Source organism: Podarcis filfolensis, assembly GCF_964270895.1.
Source record: "Podarcis filfolensis genome assembly, chromosome: 5".
Taxonomy (NCBI): domain Eukaryota; kingdom Metazoa; phylum Chordata; class Lepidosauria; order Squamata; family Lacertidae; genus Podarcis; species Podarcis filfolensis.
The window spans coordinates 96,280,329-96,300,473 of NC_139608.1; the positions used below are offsets into that span (position 1 = coordinate 96,280,329).

General features: G+C 40.2%; 1 protein-coding gene across 7 annotated transcripts in view; it reads right to left on the reverse strand.

Moving 5' to 3' along the window:
* SCUBE1 (signal peptide, CUB domain and EGF like domain containing 1) overlaps window positions 1-20,145 on the reverse strand; it is a 178,935-nt gene that overhangs the window by 122,904 nt on the left and 35,886 nt on the right. For all 7 annotated transcript variants that reach the window (XM_083615561.1, XM_083615560.1, XM_083615559.1 and 4 more), the window contains one exon: window positions 12,700-12,834. In XM_083615561.1, the coding sequence (XP_083471687.1) occupies window positions 12,700-12,834 (135 nt within the window). The remainder of the gene's footprint in view (window positions 1-12,699; window positions 12,835-20,145) is intronic.

Sequence of the window (20,145 nt, forward strand, 5' to 3'; positions counted from 1 at the left end):
TGATATTAACATTTCCGATAAACACGCGCTCTGCCTCATCCACACGACTAAGGTGGCCTGGGGCCGCGTGACCTCAGCACACTTGTGTGCGTATGACCCGGGACATGCATGACATCAGCATGCCACCATGGAACTTGGGAGGGGGGAGGCCCTTTCATTTGGGGGGCAGCCTCAATGTGCAAAATGCAGTATATAATTAAATCAGTGTTGCAAATGAATTATACATTAAAATTATTACTATATCATATACAAATAGTTTATTTAATTAGGTTTCTTGGCAAAAAAGGACACCCAGGTTTAAAGCTGAATATTTTTCATCTGATGTTTGTTACCGGCTGGCTTCTAAATGCTACTTTCCAAACTTTTATGTCCCTTCTTTCAAAATAACCATGAGCATGCATTATACAGGAAATATTGATACTGTTCCAGTCTTAAGTGACTTGAGCATGAAGCCCCCTTCCCCTAGAATTTTACATATTTCCCCCTTGTTTGAAAACAGTTTTCCAGTGTATTTTCCCATCCATGCGTAGAGCTTTCTATTCTCGTCAGTGTTGCCAGTCAGTCTGTAGTTGAACTGCAGACTGTTCAACTATTTTTATTTTAACACAGGTGTGGAGAGATTTTTTTTTAAAAAAAAGACTTCCCTTCTCTCTCTCGCTGGCAAGCAGTCTGCCTGTCACGTCTGCCTGGTCACAGTTTTAAACAGCGCTTCATTTCATAAGACACTTCTTAATATCTTTAGCAGCATGAATTCTGACACATCTTTCTTTCAGCTCCTCCACAAGAAGTACTTTACGTTGAAACCTTGCAAAGGTACCATAATGTCCATATCATTCATCTACCTCCGTTTTGAACTCACTAAGGAGAAAAAAGCCCCCAGTCATTTCTTCGAGATCAGTGGTTTTCAGACTTTCTACCTCCATATCAATCTTTCTTCCAACGAAATTCTCTGCAGAACCCTTGCATGTTGTAGAGGATTCTGGTCAGATTCTCTGGCAGACTTTCATTTCCTACACTCACCATAGGCTTAGTAAATTGAGATCGTTCCCCAGAATACACCCAACTTTTTCCCAAGTTTGCACATTCTAGAAGATGATCCACCAGGACCATTTCTGAGCTTGCAGGGTGCCCTGTGATACCTAATCACAATTTAGAAGTCACTGGTCCATATTTTCTTTAGTGAATCATCCCACTCAAGATTGGGGATTTCATTGGCAGGAGATGAAAGGGTCCATGTCTCATGCATCCTGATTTCCTCCAGCTGTAAGAGGTTCATCTTTGTTGACAAACTTTGATGAGAAGTTTAAAATATTTCCTATGTACTGAATAACCTTTCAAGTTGAGTATTTGGACTTAAATATCCAATATATTTTTGTCAGGTTTTCTGACAGTCTAAAACTCAAATTCTTCTAAACCATTTAAGTGTGATATGCCTCAAGGTACTATGTCCCAGAGTACACAAAAGTATAGCTTTATGCCTACACATTAAACCCAAGAACTAATGTATTTTGACTCCTTGAATTTCCCCTATAGGCAGAGATATGTCAGATCATTTAACCAAATTAAGTGCTTTAGACAGAACTGATGGCAAAACCCCAAAGTCAAATGATTTTAATGCTACAATAATGGCATTTGCTTCAAAGCTAATTTCAAAATAATTTATGTGAAGACTGAGATATGTAAGTCTTAATATTACAAAATGTAGACAGTCACCAGAATATCCAAGTCAGGGCCAACCTAACTCTTATAAGTTAGGAGACCCCACCTCTGCTATTCCTCAAGTCACGAAATATGCTCAAGAACGTATTATGAAATAATCAGGTATTATGTTCTACCATGATTTCACAGTTACTGTATAATTTTTCAAAATGCTGTGGGTAGTATTCCATGCTAATTCTATTCAGAGTTGAGCCATAGGAGTTTTAATGAACATGACTAACTTAGGTTCGTTAATTTCAGTGGCTCTATTCTGAGCAGGACTTAGCTGAATACAGCCCTCTGCGTCTCTTTCTTATACAGGGCAGATTGGCCCTGGTGCTAAGAAGAAATCTGTATGATTTCTCTTTCCATTTTGATGACAATTTCTTCTTCAGGGTAAGGAAAAGCAGGCACACCCAACTGGGCCAGTTATACCAATGAGCAAACGAAGCATGGGTGTGGGGCCTCAACAGTTTCGAAGGAAAACAAGGAAAGCAGGTATGGGTCAAAACCCCAGATAAAGCAACCCAAGGCAAGTAATGTAGTAGGGAAGATTACACTCCAAAGGTTGCAACTGAAGCACCAAAGAGCCAAAAGCCAAGGATGTCAACCACAATGGGCAGGTGAGCAGGCACCTGAGCTCCACAAGGTAAGACTCTACCAAAAGCTCACCATGGTTCCCACTTATCAAAATGGAGCACATCCGAGCTAGTTACTTGACAGAGCTCCCACTTGCCGTACTAAGAATTGCTTTTACAGAATTACGATTCCAATCGATGCCTTTGGAGGTGGTGGATGGTCAGTACGGCAAAGTACAGTACAAGGAGAGACTTTGCCTGTGTGGGCAACCTTGCATAGAGGACCTTGCACCACTATTTATTGCAATGGCCGCTATATATAGAACCAAGAGACTGATTTATAAAACCCCTGCTCACGAATGGAACACACTCGAACAGTGTGGAAAGGGTGAAATGGCTGAGTGATACTGATGACTTCATAACTTATAAAGTAGCACTATATGCATTGGCAACTAAGAAGATCAGGAGAAAAGAACTAGATAAAATAGTGGTCAATTGCAAAGGTGATTTGGACATTTAAGCTGGCACATTCTACCTGAGAACCCCTTGCTATTCTATCGTATGCAACAAATAATTTTTAGGAGATGTGATTGTGGTTTATTGTATCTGCAGTGCCTGATGTTTTTATGGTTTTTATGGTTATTGTTGCTTTTCTTTTAGTTCCCTTTGGCTAGTGAAATAAAGTTTATGATGTTGACTGGCATAAGGTAAGAGGACAGGCATCTGCAGAGCAACTACTTTGGGTTGTTAGCTGCTCAGACTGCATAACCAAATTAAAGGCAGCTGCTATATAAGGCCATCATGACCCCCTACTGCCCCCCTAATTACTTAATCCAGCTGGGGTGCAGAGCTTCAGTACACCTTCCAACTTTAACAGGGTGGTGCTGTGAAGGATCAAGGGACGTGTGTGGTGCTGTGGGTTAAACCCACTGAGCCTCTTGGGCTTGCCAACTGAAAGGTCGGCGGTTCGAATTCCCGTGACGGGGAGAGCTCCTGTTGCTTGGTCCCAGCTCCTGCCAACCTAGCAGTTCGAAAGCACATCAGAGTACAAGTAGATAAATAGGTACTGCTCCGGCGGGAAGATAAACAGCGTTTCTGTGTGCCGGCTCCCTTGGCCTATAGAGTGGGATGAGCGCCGCAACCCCAGAACCATCTGCGACTGGACTTAACTGTCTTTACCTTTTTGAAGGATCAAGGATCAGGCCCAAGGATCCTTCCACCCATGAACTGCCCTGGAAATGTCAAGCTGCCTTATCCTGCATTCTGTGGTGCAGTTGCTCCTTGCAATTCCTAAAATATCAGAAGCCCACTCCATCTTGGGGCAGGGTTTTCAGCGTGGCTGCCTGTGTTCTGCAGAAAATATCCCTGTTGAGGTACAACAGGTGCCTACAAGGTGTATTTTCCAGAAACAATTGAACACGTGTTTCAAGAAGCTTTTCCAGCAGGATGAAAAGGCAGGCTCACTGGCAGCTCAGTTTTGGACTCTGATCTTTAAATCTAACTTCCTAAGTATCAAACTATTTTTTTCAAAATTCAGCCTCTGAATTTAGGAATCATTTTGAACAAGTACACTCAATGTGTAGGCTGGGCACAGTAAATTTAAATCAGTAAATCAAGGACTGAAAATCTCCTTAAAATAACAAAATTCTCCCCAGCATCTTTATTATTCCGTAGCTATAGCGTTATAGGATTTCAATGAACCTTTCAGAAATGGGAAAAATATCACTTGGTAGGTTGATTTTCCTTTCCTCAATCCTGACAGTCTTCTTCCTATTAGTTTGCAGGGATATTTAGTTGGGAGTTTATTAAGAGATGCTGTTGCCAAGGCCCCATTACAGCTTCTTTTGTTATTTCAGACATTACACTTGGGGCAATGAAGATTAGATATTTGCCTTCTAGCATCTGGAAACGGTTTGGAAATTGACTCCCAGTTCTTAGAACTCTGTAACTCAAACAGGTAAGTACCAAATCCCAACATAAAAGCTAATACGTACCACACTCCATTATAAAGAGGAAAATATGATATTTCTAAACATCTGGGACTACCTACTTCGAGGGTTTGGGGTTTTTGTTTTTTTAAAAAAGAAAAATATTCTTTTCCTGAAATTCCAAGTGATCTTATTTCCCAATAATAACCCAACTTTTAAGTTATTACAGTGAACAGCCTCTGGATTTACATTTTTTGTACCTTCCTATATTTACCGTAACTGCTCTGTCATATATGATCTAGTTGAGATTCCTGAGTTGCAGGGGGTTGGACTAGATGCCCCCCAGGGTCCCTTCCCACTCTACAATTCTATGATTCTGAATCTCTGCTACACACAAATGGATATTTTCATTTTGTAGGAGAATCTGCAACACCCCCAAAAGCTTAGAGATCCAAAAGAAAAGCATTAATTCTTATGTGCAGTGGTATAGAAGAGCAGGAATGGGGTTGAGCACAGATTTGGGACTTTTTTCATATTAGCAGCAATTACGTCAGGCTGCTACAACATCAAGGGACTCTCCTTGCGCCAACAAGTGAATGAAGTAAAGACGAGGCCTTCAAGCTTGACTGCTGTTTGTAACAGCAGGAAAATAATCCAAGCAGAGGCTGGATATCTCTCTCTTTGGATGGGAGCCTCTGCTTCATGCTAGCTGTTTTAAGTGGTGACACTTTGCAAGTCTCTTTGCAATTCCAGTTAAAAGCTAAAGGATGCATGTCACCTTTTGTTAAAGCTCAATGGATTTGAAAGGTCGAACATATGCCATCAGAAACAAGCAGAACTGAATTCAATAGAGCTTATTCCCAGGAAACTATGTATAGGATTAAACTAGGTAAATGTTGTGGTGGAAAGTCAAGAAAGCATAACCTTAAATTAATGGCTTTCATTCAACTTCTTTTGTGCAAATCAAGAATTAAGGAAAGCAAGCCTGCAAGGGTTATATTCAACCAGAGCCAATAGTTAAATGTCCTGATCCAGACTTGTGTGAAAAGGAAGGGAAAACAAGCTTCCAATTGAAGCATTCATAACACATCTTGGTATGGAGAAAACTTGTCTAAGGAATTTGGACTGGACAGCTTCCAGTGGACTTAAACTGGCATCAAACCCAAAAATTCCATAAAATAGTTGAGCTAAAGGTTTGGCTTTAGAAACCTCGAGCACAGCAGGTATGAAATTATGCAAAGATACACATTAAATTTTAATATTCATTACTGGTTTATCTACCACATCTTGTTCAGCTGACCACGTTTGTACAGGATTGAAAAACTATGCTCAAATATTTAAGAACTCTCATATGTCTGATGAGTTGTTCATCAAAATACTATTTTGGAAGTCTGTATTGTTTCAAAAACACAATTACCTTGGTTTTGTCACAGTATTTTCAAACCAAATTTTGTCTGGGATAGAAATACAGCATCATCCACATCCAATGATAAAAAAATACTTTTTGCAGCCAACTTGGGGACATGGTTAATTGGAGACGATAAAAACTCAGCCATGTCATTTATATACAGTCGTACCTCGTTTTGCGGCCAGGATCCGTTCCTGAGCCTCGACATTTCCGTGCGCTGCTCTGGTTCGCCAGAAGCGGCTTAGTCCTGCTGGCCACATGACCCGGAAGCTGTACGCCGGCTCCCTCGGCCAATAAAGCGAGATGAGCGCCGCAACCCCAGAGTCGGCAACGACTGGACCAAATGGTCAGGGGTCCCTTTACCTTTATGCTGCACACAAAGCAATCCCATATTTGCTTTTTAAAAAAATTATTGCTTATTTGTCAATCAAATTGTTTACAACCAGAGAATAATTCATAGTGAATCTATCTAAACACGGCAGGTTCATCTGACAAAATGGCTGCCTCTTCCTTTTTTTTTGAAATAATATTTATTAAAGTTTTAAAGGTTACAAAAAGAGAAAAATAGAGAACACCATATTAAACAAAAACAAAACAACACATCACAATAATGAAAAAGAAAAAAAGGAAAAAAAGGGGGAAAAAACAGAAAAATAAACACAATTAAAAAAACACAACAAACCTTCCCATAACTTATCTTTCATTCACTTGTTTCCTTGACCTCCTCACACCTCCCTTTTTTGTATTCTAGTTCAGTTAGCTATTTCAGCAAATCCTTTCCATCTTTTCCAATTTTTGTCCTTATCTTACTATAATGTAACTTTACTTTCCCTCTTTTCACCAATTTACAGTCTGTTTTTTCTTAATCCTTTATAACATTTCTGCTAAAACCACATAACTTCATTCCAACATCCTTCTAACATTCCTTAATTTTACAATGTTTCTGTAAATAAACTTTAAATTTCTTCCAATCTTCTTCCACCGACTCTTCTCCCTGGTCTCGGATTCTGCCGGTCATTTCCACCAATTCCATGTAGTCCATCACCTTCATCTGCCATTCTTCCCGGGTGGGTAGATCTTGTGTCTTCCAGTACTTTGCGATAAGTATTCTTGCTGCTGTTGTGCAAAATGGCTGCCTCTTCCAACCAGTCAGTTAGTTTATTGTGAAGATTGATTGAAATTGAAATTGAAAGGCTTTTTTGCTCAATGCTTGCCAATTACATAGAACAAGCTGTCTGGGTGATAAGTTTGCTGGATCAGTTTTAGAACCCTTTTAAATATGGGGCCCCATTACCACCGTATTCTGAGCCTCAGTTACAATGCTGTTGAATACGTAATACGTAAATGCAACCAAAAGAGTAGCCCACAAGCTAACAATAAATTTCAAAAATGATGGTGATATAAAATCTATTCCCGTGGCTTTATTATTCTTCAGCAGGGACCCTTCATTTCATGCCTTCCAACACTGCTCAGGTGAAAGTAGAGACATTTCTCCCTCCCTCCAACTGACCCTCCTTGACCCCATTTTTGCACGCGCACACTTACAGAGCAAGTGTTCTCAACCGTCCTGAGAAAACCCCTTAATTCCAATTTTTTTAAAAAAATAATTATTTGGTATATGTATATATATATATATATATATTGGGAGGGGAAGTATATTCATCATGCTCTATATCTCCATCAGCAGTACCCTTTACTATTTGCAAATCTCTCCACATTTTGCTAAATGCAGCCCCACTTGTTTGCATTTGGAATCTTTGGGGAACCAATAAATGTTCCAATCGACCTAAGTATCAAACTCCAAAATCCAGTAGTTTTGGGCATATAAACTGACTCCTACACATGCATTGAAACCTCCTGCAAAAATTAGGGCTGCAGCAGGACATGAAGATTGCAATGTTTTTTTTGTCTAATATTGTCCAAGTATTGTTTACAATTCATTTTTTAGAATAATGTGGCATGCAAACATTCTCTGCATACATCTCAGACCTTTAAAGCACATTCAAACTACATGCCCCCTCCCCAAATTCTGGGAACCGTAGTTTATCCACTTCAGACCCACAATTCCCAACAGTCTTAACAACCTATGGTTCTCAGGATTCGGGGGGGGGGTGATTTGGGTGTGCTTTAAAGTGTGGTGTGAATGTAGTCACCGACTACCATCAGATCAGTAAGTACAGTAAATTTAGCAGGCTTACAGGGAATCATAGGTGTTATAACTGTGTTAACATTTGTTGAAATAAAACATGCTACGCCTTCAGTGGGACTCTCTCTCTTACTACAGAGAGGGGCTGCCAGAATGTGGCACCTCATGCTATTAAGCACTATGGCTTCAGATTGCCAAATATCTGTAGAAGTAGAATGTCAAAACGCCTTTTAAAAATCCAGAAACTGTTTATCATGTTGTTTAGAAGACCAGTCTGCTATATCCAAGTGTTTTGGCCCTAATTCACTTGGGGCTCTACATTTATTTATTCCTCTTTGCTCAAAAACTCCATGTCTAAAAAACCCCACATCATTTTTATTAACAAAGGAGACCTGCTCTGAGTTCTCATTTGTGCCAATAACAATTTGACTTCAAAAGTAGAAACTTCTACAGAGGAAAGAAGTTCCTTGAAAATGAGGAGACTGCTAAAACAAGTGAGCTGAAAGGGCGAGTCAAGAGGGTCAAATCTCTCCAAATCCTTTGGAGTTATCAAAAGCAACAACAATAGCAGCTCAGCTCGAAGGCCCAACCAATGGCATAAGGATGTTGGTATGGTGACAACCAAAATTAAGGAAGCTATAAGAGCCATGAAGGAATACTTCATCGTCCACCTTAATAAATTGTGATAATGATTTTATCACAGTACTCAGCAAGTGGTTTTCATTAAGACTCCAATCTACTATTTCCTGTTCTAGTGGATATTTTTCTACTAGTATTCAGGACAAAAATGTGAACAATTCATGATAAATAAGTAACCCCAAATCTGTTAGATAAAATTAGGTACCATCCTCCACATTCCAGAGATAGAAGATATTCTGGTACTGTACCAAAAACCATCCCCAGCCAAGCATATTGAGGTAAGCTCAGACATAGTACTGAAGTTCCAGAAACTGACTCTTGGAGGACTTTGTGCAACCCATGGATTAGAAATCACATTGTTTTAGTTATATTTTGTGGTTTTAAATGTTTATATGAATGTTTATATTGGAAGGCACTATATAAATATTTTAAATCAATCTTCCCCAGTCTGGTGCCCTCCAGATGTAACTACAATTCCCACCAGCCCCAGCTAGGATGGGGAGTTGGATGGTGGGAGTTATAATCCAGTCCAGGTTGGGGGAGGCTCCTTTGAGCAAACACCTACATCACAAAATTATAGAACTGTAGAGATCTAGTCCAACCCCCTGCAAAGCAGGAATCTCAAATAAAGCATGCATGAAAAATGGCTTAAAAACCTACAAGGAAGGAGAGTCCACCATTATCACATCGCCTCTCAAACTCCTCTTATCCAGGCTAAACATCCCCCCTCTCCTCAACCGTTCCTCATATGGATGGTTTCCAGGCCCCTGATCATCTGCATATGTTTCAGTTTGTCAATATCCTTCTTAAATTGTGATGCTCAGAACTGGACACAGGACTCCAGGTGTGGTCTAACTAAGGCAGAATAGAGTGAGACTATTACGTCCCTTGATTAGGACACACTACTCCAGCTGATGCAAAAAATAGCATTAGCTTTTTTGCTGCTGCATCTCACTGTTGACTCATGTTAAATCTGTGGTATACAGTGGTATCTCAGGTTACATACGCTTCAGGTTACATACGCTTCGGGTTACACACTCCGCTAACCCAGAAACAGTGCTTCAGGTGAAGAACTTTGCTTCAGGATAAGAACAGCGGGCTCCGGCGGCACAGCGGCAGCAGGAGGCCCCATTAGCTGAAGTGGTGCTTCAGGTTAAGAACAGTTTCAGGTTAAGAACGGACCCCCGGAATGAATTAAGTACTTAACCCGAGGTACCACTGTACTAAGAACCCTAGATCCTTTTCACATGCAAGCCAGGTGTCCACCATCTTATATTTGTGCAGCTGGTTCTTCCTGCCTAAGTGTAGAACCCTAATTCATTTTGTTAGTTTCAGCCTAGCTTTCCAATCTGTTAATATTATGAGGGACTTTGTCAAAAGTCTTACTGAAATCAAAATACACTAGAACCACAGCATTCCCCTGATCCATTAAGATTGTAACTTTACCGAAAAAGGAAAGGAGAGTAGTCTCATCTAGCATGACTTGTTTTGGAGAAACTAATGCTGGGTCTTAGTAATCACAGCATCCTTTTCTAAGTTCTCATAGAGTGACCCTTTAATTATCTGCTCTAGGACTTTTCCTGGTATTGACGTCAGTAGTTACCTGGGTCTCTCTCCCCCACCCCCGTCTATGAGTATGTTTCTGAGCACAATTTGAAGTGTTGGTGCTGACATCTAAAGCCTGAAATGGCCTCGGACCAGTATACCCCTAACCTCCCCCCCCCACACACACCGAGAAGTGAAGTTACAGGGAACCAGGCAGAGGGCTTTCTTGGCAGTGGCGCCCTCCTTGTGGAACACCCTCCCATCAGATGTCAAGGAGATAAAGAACTATACACTTTTAGAAGACATCTGTGAAGATGGGGACAACATTTGCTCGCCTCCAGTCTGCAGGGACCTCACCTGTTCTCCAGGAATTATCAAAGGTTATATACAGTGGCTCTGATATTATATCTGCAAGCTCCTTTAGTACCCTTGGGTGCAGCTCATTAGACACTGGAGATTTGAAATCAATTAAAGTAGCTAGTTGTTTCCCTACCAGCTCTTTTCCTATCTAGCTTCCCTAACTGGTTGCTATTCAGGACTTCCTGACTGCCATAAAAATTGTAGGGCTCTTTCTGGGAAATACAGGCGTGACATACGGATTTATTTTTTTGGTTTGCACTGTCCTGGAGACAGATAGGGATATGGTAAATGTAATGATTTATCTTTCCCAGGGCTAAATCATTATCTAGAGAAGGTCCAGATTTTTGCAGTCTATCTGTAGGGACAGATCAGTTATTATCAAGAGATTCAACTAAGTTCCAGAAAGCTCTAAGGGATCTACTGAAAGATACTGATGACTGCTCTGTTGATAGCCTAGTCAGCCACTGGAATAGGAGGCTGACTTTGGCCACGAAACATCTCCACACAAACCTCAACAGCATCCCAATCTCTGTGGAGACCCTGGTGAGAAGGGAGGCAATCTTAGAGCAGATGGCAGAAGGTTTGGGGGGTATCAGAGCCAAGCGAAGGGCAATTCAGCTGGCAACGGTGACAAGAAATAAGGGCTTAGGGCTTTGATCACCAATGTTTCTGCTTATCTAGTTTTGTCTGTTTTTAAAAATGTCATTAAAAAATAATAAAACCTCAGTTTGATGAGTAACAAGTCCAAAGCATAGATCTCATCCACTCTTTATAATAGTTTTCAAATATTCACAGCGTAATTGTATGTCATTTAGGTAAATATACAGTGCCCAAAATACAAACTGGAGAGATTGTTTACCAGGAAGTTGTCAATCAGTATGATGATTGGCAACTATAATAAGGGGTGCACTCAACAAAATACTCCGATTCAGTTTTTATGATGTACAATTACACTATTTGCAAGTCCAGTGGAAATTTACAGCGGTCATAGTGTTTATCACCAACATCCCATTTTATCGTAATCATGACCTCGCTCTGAATTATTATTACACTCAGCATATATTTTCTCTGAATGCAAGTTGTATGCAGTTTTACCAGCCCTTATTATTTCATAGCCATCATTTTGCTATTTGCTAATTGGTACCTTTCAAAGGCCTGCAGGCAGAAAAAAATCTTAGTTACCTGGACCTCCCACATTCAAATGTTTCTATGTTTTCCGCATCCATTAGGTCCACAAACCCAGTTTTCCTATATAACATAAACCAGTTCTTGCATAATAATTTCATGCATTTATCTTCAGTTTAATCCTGAAGATAACTGAAGCTGTGTCACATTCTACATGGTATTTCACTGATGTTTGGTACAATACACAGCTAAATTATGAAAGGGAGATGCTGCCTTCAAATGTGTGGGGAACTGCACCAGGGAACCATGATTCCCCATGTATTTGTGTGTTTGGATGCCGCTCACATCTGATGCATGGAAAACTCCATACCAAAGATGCTCTGAAATGCTAGATGCTATTAACTTAAGAATTTTCTGCATACTGACCAGTCAACTCCCCCCACCCCCCCCAAGTTTCCCTCCCTAGGAAGTCATCCTATTAGAATATAGGGGAAGGCCCTCTTGGATGTCATACTTACAATCCAAATTCAATGCCAAGCATACAGTTTCAATGGACATTAGACAGGCCAGATGTGAAGCTGGCAGGTTCAACAGGGAAGGGCTGTGGAGTACGGCCTAAGGTCCCTAAGACATTTGTATTATTCATAGAATCATATTGTATCTAGTTCATCTGTCTTAAAGGCATCATGAAACTCCTGTGATAGGAAACTAAACAACTACTCTACCAACACACTAAACACACCATATTCCCTCCCCTCCAGTTTCCATGGTGGTATGATAAACTAGTATCCCACTCTCTCTTAAGAGTGGTAAAATAAAACCAACACAATATATTGTCAGAAATCAACATGGTGTTATGATATATCTAGGGTAAGAAACTAACAGCACACAGACAATATGTTCACCACATGCTATTTTGCATGATTTTCTCTCAGTTAGGTTCCTGCAATTAATTGCAAAAAGCTTCACTTTCATGACAATGCAACTTGATCAGATCATACGAAGAGGTTGGCAATTTCTGCTATACCTTCTTGTGGAAAACAGACCTGTCCAACTCTTAACAAGGTGTCATCCTAGACAGGCCCTGCATGTGTATATAAATGTGGACACCTCACTACTGCGAAAAGGTCCATAACAATATTTTTAAAAGGGAAATGTCACTAGAGATACCAAACATTTAACGACCCAACAGAATGAACTTAGTATGGTGTACAACCATGGCTGAATTATGACTGGCAGAATTGTTGCCTGGATCACTGACTGGAAACTTACCATTGGAGCGGTGAATACAGGTGTGCTGGTTATCACTTAGGAAAAAGCCTTCTTTGCACTGGCATTCATAGCTTCCCATAGTATTGACACAGATCTGCTGGCAGCCACCATTGTTATCCAGACATTCGTCAACATCTAAAGAAAGGTATTTTAATAAGGGGTGTTAGCAAACATGGAGAAAGAGTATGTCTAGAGTCAGAACCCAGCAAATCATCATTCTGGCCCAATTCAGATATAACAACCTTGGTTTGATAAAGTGAGTGAGAACAAGTGCTGCGCCCAAGTGCCTCCGACCTTCTCTTCCATGTCATGATGCAAAACATTGTGGTTTGTCAAACAACAGTTTCACACTACATCCTAAGTGGGAAATCATGCAGCCTTTTTTTGTTGTTGTTCTTCAATACAAAGGCAGAATCAGATCAAAACATGGCTGCTTGGGGAGGAGCCCCAATTAATCTTCTGATCTTGGAGAACCAAAAATTCACCAGGTCTTGAGCAGAAGGTTTGAGAGATTCTTTTGTAAGATAAGCAGACCTAGGGTTGGTGGGTGAGGCCTAAGGACTCTGGTAAATTTGAAGGCATATAGATAGGCATCTTCAAGTAATACATAAAGTAATGATTCTTTTGAAATTCGGGGCCTTCCCTTTCTCCCAGACATTTTCCACCTTTAACTCAGAGCTGCAGTGCTGCTACAATTTGTAAAATGGAAATAGCAATGACTTTTCTTACAGATTAAAAATGTGTTATTGGATTAGACCACAATCCCACCTAGTTCTTCACTGTGCTTTCAGCACTGCAAACGGAACAGAACTTGGTATTTACAAGCTGGGCATGAAGATGATGTTCCCAGAGCCACACGAGCTCTTCTATTAAAAAACTATTTGCATGACTTCTGTGTTTGGCCAGGAAGTGGATGGCAGGATGGAGAAGATACCATGAAGAGCCGTTATCCACTAACACATTCCCCTCCTAAGTCCCCAAAGTGCCACATTTACTGAAGAAGTCCAGGTTTGTAGTACAAATGCGTAGCTATGCATGACCAATCCTAACACAGGAGGAAGGCCTAAACTGATAATTTAATTTTTCCCTATTTTAAGATGATTTTAAAAACCAATTAAATCTCAAACCCAATGCTGACCTCTAGATTTTGATTAACTACATTGGGGTGGCCTTTAAATTAAGTGTTAAATTAAGTGTCTTCTTTTTGTCAAACAATGCTTAAACTTGGGGTGGACTTGACCATCCATTAGTTGCTCTCAGCACGATGTATTTCACTTACACAACCTGGAATAACCTTTGGAAAGCAAAGTTCCATGGTATGTTAAAAGCAGAAGCCAATTGCTTATCCAATGTAAAGTGCATTGAATTTACTAGCCTGAAATTATCTGTCATCGTCACAATAATGTAATTGGGTACTCATCTCTTTTCACAGTCCTAACCCCAAGCCTTTCAAATTTAGGCAATTTAAGTTCACTTAGTGAGGCTATTTGAGAAAGCAAATTGTTTTCTGGATCATTCAGGCACTGGCTAAAAAGGCATAGGTATTGCTGAAGCACTTTAAAAATCAATACATAAATGGAAGCATTTTTTTACAGATATTGACACTGCCCTAAGTAATGAAAAACCTTGTTCCTGCCATTTTGCAGACTGTAAAAGCTGTTCAGTCTGTCTGCTTAGCATCCACTTGAATTACATCCAGCTTCTTATAACAATGTTTGCCACAACTCAATCATAAAAATAAAAATTAATCAAGTTGAAACTAGAGGGGTCAGCTTTATTGCACTCAGGTCCTCTTTGCCGGCTTCCTAAAGGCACGTGGTTCGCCCCTTTGGAGAACGAATGCGTCTTTCACCTGATGCAGAAGGACTCTGCTTATGTTCTTAGTTGCACCCTTGCTCTGCAGCATGCTTCCCCAACTGGTGCCCTCCAGATGTGTTGGTGTTTTGGTTTCTAGTTCCCCATCCAGCCAAGGCTACATAAACAGAAACCTGTTTTTATTTGTGTTTGGCCACTATCTGGATCAAGGCAAGGAACCCAAGATTTGTCTTCTGCTTCAGCAAGGTAATATTTTGACTTTTAGAACAACTACTGCTTGCAGTGTTGGGTCTAGTACTTCTGGCAAAGCCCTTATTTTACATTAGCCACTTATTTCCTTTTAGTTTCAACTGAGTAACAATATTTAGAAAATAGTAAATGAGTCAATGTGGTATCAAACAGTGGAGAAGGACTTGTTTACAGGCTTAAAGTAGTTAATAATGGCCGATTGTCCCCAAATGACCTCTAAAACTTCTGATGGTTTTCTGAGCAAGTGCCAAGTTTAAAAGATTACTTTTAAAAGTTGTAAAGCCTGATCTTTAAGGTAGAAGGTAACTTATTACTTCAACTATATTTAAAGATGTGACAGGCTAAAACACAATAGTGATTGCCCAGCTTTTCTTAGACTTCAGTTGCTAAAAATCAGTTGTGTCACTTCAGGTTCTAGAGTAGGTGGTAAAATGCTTAATTCAGTTTCGGTTACTTCCCTCTCATTCCTTTACTTAGTTATGACAGGGTGTGACAGGTTTTAGTGATTGCCTTAAGGAAATATCTAATTAAAAGGTATCTCATAAAGCCACCATTAGGATTACTATTTTTGAAGTCAGTGAAACAGGAGGGAGCAGGGGAACCATTCCTGTTTATAATCGGAGACCATCCAGCTGACATTGTCTTGCCTCACCTGAGGCCCAGCTGGTGCACCTGGCCTCTCCCTGTCTACTCTTGGAAGTCCTGTAAGGAAGGGAGTTTGGGAAATAAGATGGCAAATGGGCTGCTAGATGTCCCCCTCTAGCTGAGTGGGCTCTTGGGAATGAGAAGAGAAACACACTTGCAAGGCTTGATTTGGAGAATCTTTCTCGCAATGGGGCACAGCCTGCATGGGAGCCTTCAACACAGTGGGATGAGGTGTGAACCTGTGGCTTCATTTTTAATCTAAGCAAATAGAGAGAGCAGGGATGGGGAGCTGGTGGCTCTCCAGATCTTGTTAGACTCCAGTTCTTGATGGCATAACCAATGACCAAGGATGGGAGCTGGACTCCAGCCACACTTGGAGGGCCACAGGTCAGGCCCCCCATGCTCTGATTTAGAGGCTTCTGGTGCTTCTTATGCGCAGCAAACAGCTTATCTAGCCACCCCCACCACTACCTGATGTTTAATGACTGTTGGGATTCTCTCGTACATCTAGAAATGTCATTTGCTAATAACATGCTTAGAGACTGGGTACCTCAGACTTTCAGGAACACTCCAGGGTCATTTATGCACCGCACATGACATTTTCTGAAATAAAATCATCAACAGGGAAGCCTGGCCAAAGGGTGAAATGTCAGTGACAAGGGCACATCTCCAAACTTCCTCAAACATTATCCTGGGAGTCCCAACCACACTGAATTGACCAGGGATGCACACAGCAGTGTTTATGTGTGTTTGTCATCCATATTTTGAAATTTAAACATGCTTTCGAAAACACCATAGCTGAGGCAACCATGAGTCTAGTCAGTCACACTTAGGTTGTGGGATTCTCATCAATCAGGTTTAATGAATCAGAAACAAAGTATTGTACAGAAGGAGAATTAAGCAAGAGGCCTCTTTTTTTCATTTCCTCTTACAAATATTTTATGTTTATACAACGCACAAATCTTTCCCAAAGTTGTTTGGTTTTTGTTAACAACATTCCGTTGTTAACACAGGGGGGAAAACCCAAGTTGAGCTGTTGGATAATAAAAAGACAAACAAACACCAGCAACAGAAACATTCATTTGGGGTTCTTATAACCCACACGTTGCACACAGCTGTCCGAAGAAAGAAGAAAAACAAAGCTAAAAAAGTCAAAATGGAAGAAAAAAGCTTTGCTCTCTTTAATCACAGCAGTGATTATGCAATGTTAAATCAATTAATGCTACAACTTGTTGACATTTCACATCTGGTAGTTTATGAAATGATTTCCTACAAAACTGTAAATCTTCTCTCAATTGATGTTTTGGAAATTATTGCAATGCTTCACTTTAAAAGTGCCAGAAGTCAGGTAAAGCCTATTTTGTGAAAGGTTTTGAAGCAGCAAATAACCTTCCCATGTACAGATGTGAAGCGCACATAAACTACAATAATGAAGACCAAGTTACCAGCAGTTGATGTGCTGCTAAAAGAATACTAAAGTTTCTTAGGTTTTTTTTGTTTAACCATATATTTGTATGGTCCTAGTGCTGCTGTTGCAATTCCTCAGGCTCTGACAAGACAGCGGATCCTACCCTACCTGTTAAAACCAATGGTTTTTAGCATACTTAGCAATCTAACCTCCCACAAATGTTATGTTACTGCAGTCCCCAACGTAGCAGTCTTCAGATGTCTTACATTACAGCTCTCAACAGAACTCCCACCATCCCCGGTTAGCATGGCCAATGGCCAAGAATGATGGCAGTTGTGGTCCAAAATATATGGGTGGTGTCAGGTTGGAAAAGGCTGTTTTAGACTAAGACCCTTGGCCTTTTTCATGCTCTACCACACTATGCACATCAATAGTGCTGAATAAATAATGATAACGTTTGCATCGATCAATTCTTATACTGCAGTGACAACAATGCAACAACAGAATACTCTTGCTCTTTATAAGCAGAGAATTTTTAAAAATCATATTAAGGACTGATCGGAACTGCCGATTTGGAAATAATACCCTGGTCCTATGCATGGTTACTTAATGGAGCTTTCTCTCTAACAAATATGCACAAGACTGCAGCCATGTAGTCCAATCCTATACATGTTCGCTTGTGCAGCCCAAGGACATCAATTTAACCTACATCAAATGATTGCACCCGGAAAATAAATCTGAGAAGCCAGTACTGAAGAGCTATTGTTTTTTTTCTGCTTCAACAGATCGTGCTGATTTTACGAATGCATTTTTAAGTCTTTCCATTTACGTGTAAAATAAGAAGGCTTAACATATTTTGCACTGGAGTCCCCAATGCTCAGCTGATATTTGACCTCACCAGTGGAAAGGAATGATGGGAAATGTCAGCATGTACGTACGCAAACACACACACACACACACTCCCCAAAGTGTGAGAGGAAGGAGGGAAAATCAATTAATCAATAAGTCAATGAAAAAGAAAATCAAACAAAAGAGAACATCTGGACAAACATGCTACTAGCTTGTAAGAAAACAAAGTATTTCCCTCATGCCCAAGAACAGAAAGTTTATTTCACCACTGGTTTCAAATGAAGTCTTAAAGAAACCCGTGTTTCATGAGGCTAAATATTAATCTTGTGTCCACTGAACTGAACTTAAAATAATAATCTTCACGAAGAACTACTGCAATTTCAAGTGATTACAATGCTAAAAGCAATTATATTTAACCAGATGAGAATCTCACCATAGTTTAAATTCCCCACTGTGTCGTTTCTTGTTATATTTCAGAAATTCCTCAATAAAAATGTCAAATAGAAAATGAGTTGAGTTCCTCTAAGGACAGACTTGGAACTCTTCCAATATAAATGTGTAGCCAAGGAATCTCAACCAAAAAGGGCAGAAAGAAAGCTTGCTCATTTAGAGTACAAAGAAAAAAGATTTAAATAGGAAAGAGGGGGTAGATGACCCATCAATCTCATCTTCTCTAACCCATACTCCTCTTATTAAAATGGAGAAAGCATTTCATATTTCTTATGAACTATGATTTAAAACAGCATTCTTCAATCTTTTTCAAAACCTGGGACTCACCAACACATGCATGTGGAGACCCATATCTTTACAAAATATAATAATAATAATAATAATAATAATAATAATAATAATACGCCGCCTATCTGACTGGGTTTCCCCAGACACTCTGGGCAGCTTCCAACAAACATAAAACCATAATAAAACATCAAACATTAAAAACCTCCTGATACAGGGCTGCCTTCAGACGTCTTCTAAAAGTCAGATAATTGTTTATTTCCTTGACAATTGATGGGAGGGCGTTCCACAGGGCGGGCACCACCACTGAGAAGGCCCTTGGCCTGCTTCCCTGTAACTTCACTTCTCGCAGGGAGGGAACTGCCTGAATAATGCTGCATTTCCCTCGAGAGGTTGTGGACTCTCCTTCCTTGGAGGTTTTTAAGCAGAGGTTGGATGGCCATCTGTCAGGGATGATCTAGTTGAGATTCCTGCATAGCAGGGGTTTGAATGAGATGACCCTCAGAATCCCTTCCAACTCTACAATTTTACAATTCTACAATTACTGCTTGTTCCAGTTGTCATGTTCACAAACTAAATGAATGTTTTATGTTTTATGATCTGTGGTCTAGCTGGATCGTAAGGTACAATGTGTCTCACTCCAAATCTTATGCATAAAGGTAACTGGGTAATACTACGAAGGACAGTCCTGCTACTACCTAAGTCAGCAGGTGGTGGTAGAAGAAACCTTAGAAAAACAATCTGAGCTCCATGGAGGAAAGCCTCTGAGAGAGCGATCCCGGGAATATAATAATCTGGTGGCGTTCGAGTGCATATTATTTTAATGGTGTCTCTGAAAAACTTTACACATCACTGGGGAAGACAGGCGAACTAATATCAGTGTACTAGAAGAAGCAAAGATCACCAGTGTTGAAGCAATGATTCTTCAACATCAACTTCGTTGGACTGGTCATGTTGTGTGGAGAACAGCCTTTACCAAAGGTGTCATGATGTTGGTCCTTTGTTTTTGTTTTGCTTTGGTTCTTGTCTGTTGTTTGTAAGTTTTGGCGGTTTTAAATTTGGAGGTTTAAGTACATTATGTTGGTATAGGAAACTGTCGTGTGATGGGCCAATGGCCGTAATAAAGATCAATACCAATACCAAAGGTGTCATGGGCTTTCAAGACACTTGAACTCAGGACACAAGGGAGAAACGTGCTAAGAGGAAGGCATGCTTGGCAAATCCACATCGTGATCAACTCCCTCCCGGAAACCAATGTCCCCACTGTGGAAGGATGTGTGGATCCAGACTAGGCCTCCACAGTCACTTATGGACTCATTGTTAAAACCGTGTTTATGGAAGACAATCTTACTCAGCTACGAGTGATCGCCAAAGAAGAAGAAAAAAGAAGAAGATGATTTTAATGTATGGGAAATAAACTTGTGAGAGTGGGATTGCAATTTAGTAGTGTGAGATGTAACATCTGTGAAATAAGGGAATAAAATAATAAGTGAAGTCTTGAATCACCTGGGGGCATAGTGAACAGAACTTTTAAAGAAAGGGGTTTAGAATATATGCATTCTGGTATTTATTGTTTTGTTTCATTTGGTTTGACAAGAAAGCAGGCAGATATTTCAAGTCAAAGTGGGTTTGAAGGATAGAATCAGGACTGGGATGAAGGAGAAGTGAACAGAATTGGGAGGTCTAAGCACAATGTGCTGCATATGGACTCAAGAGTCCCTTCTCTGCCCACATTGTCATGAGAT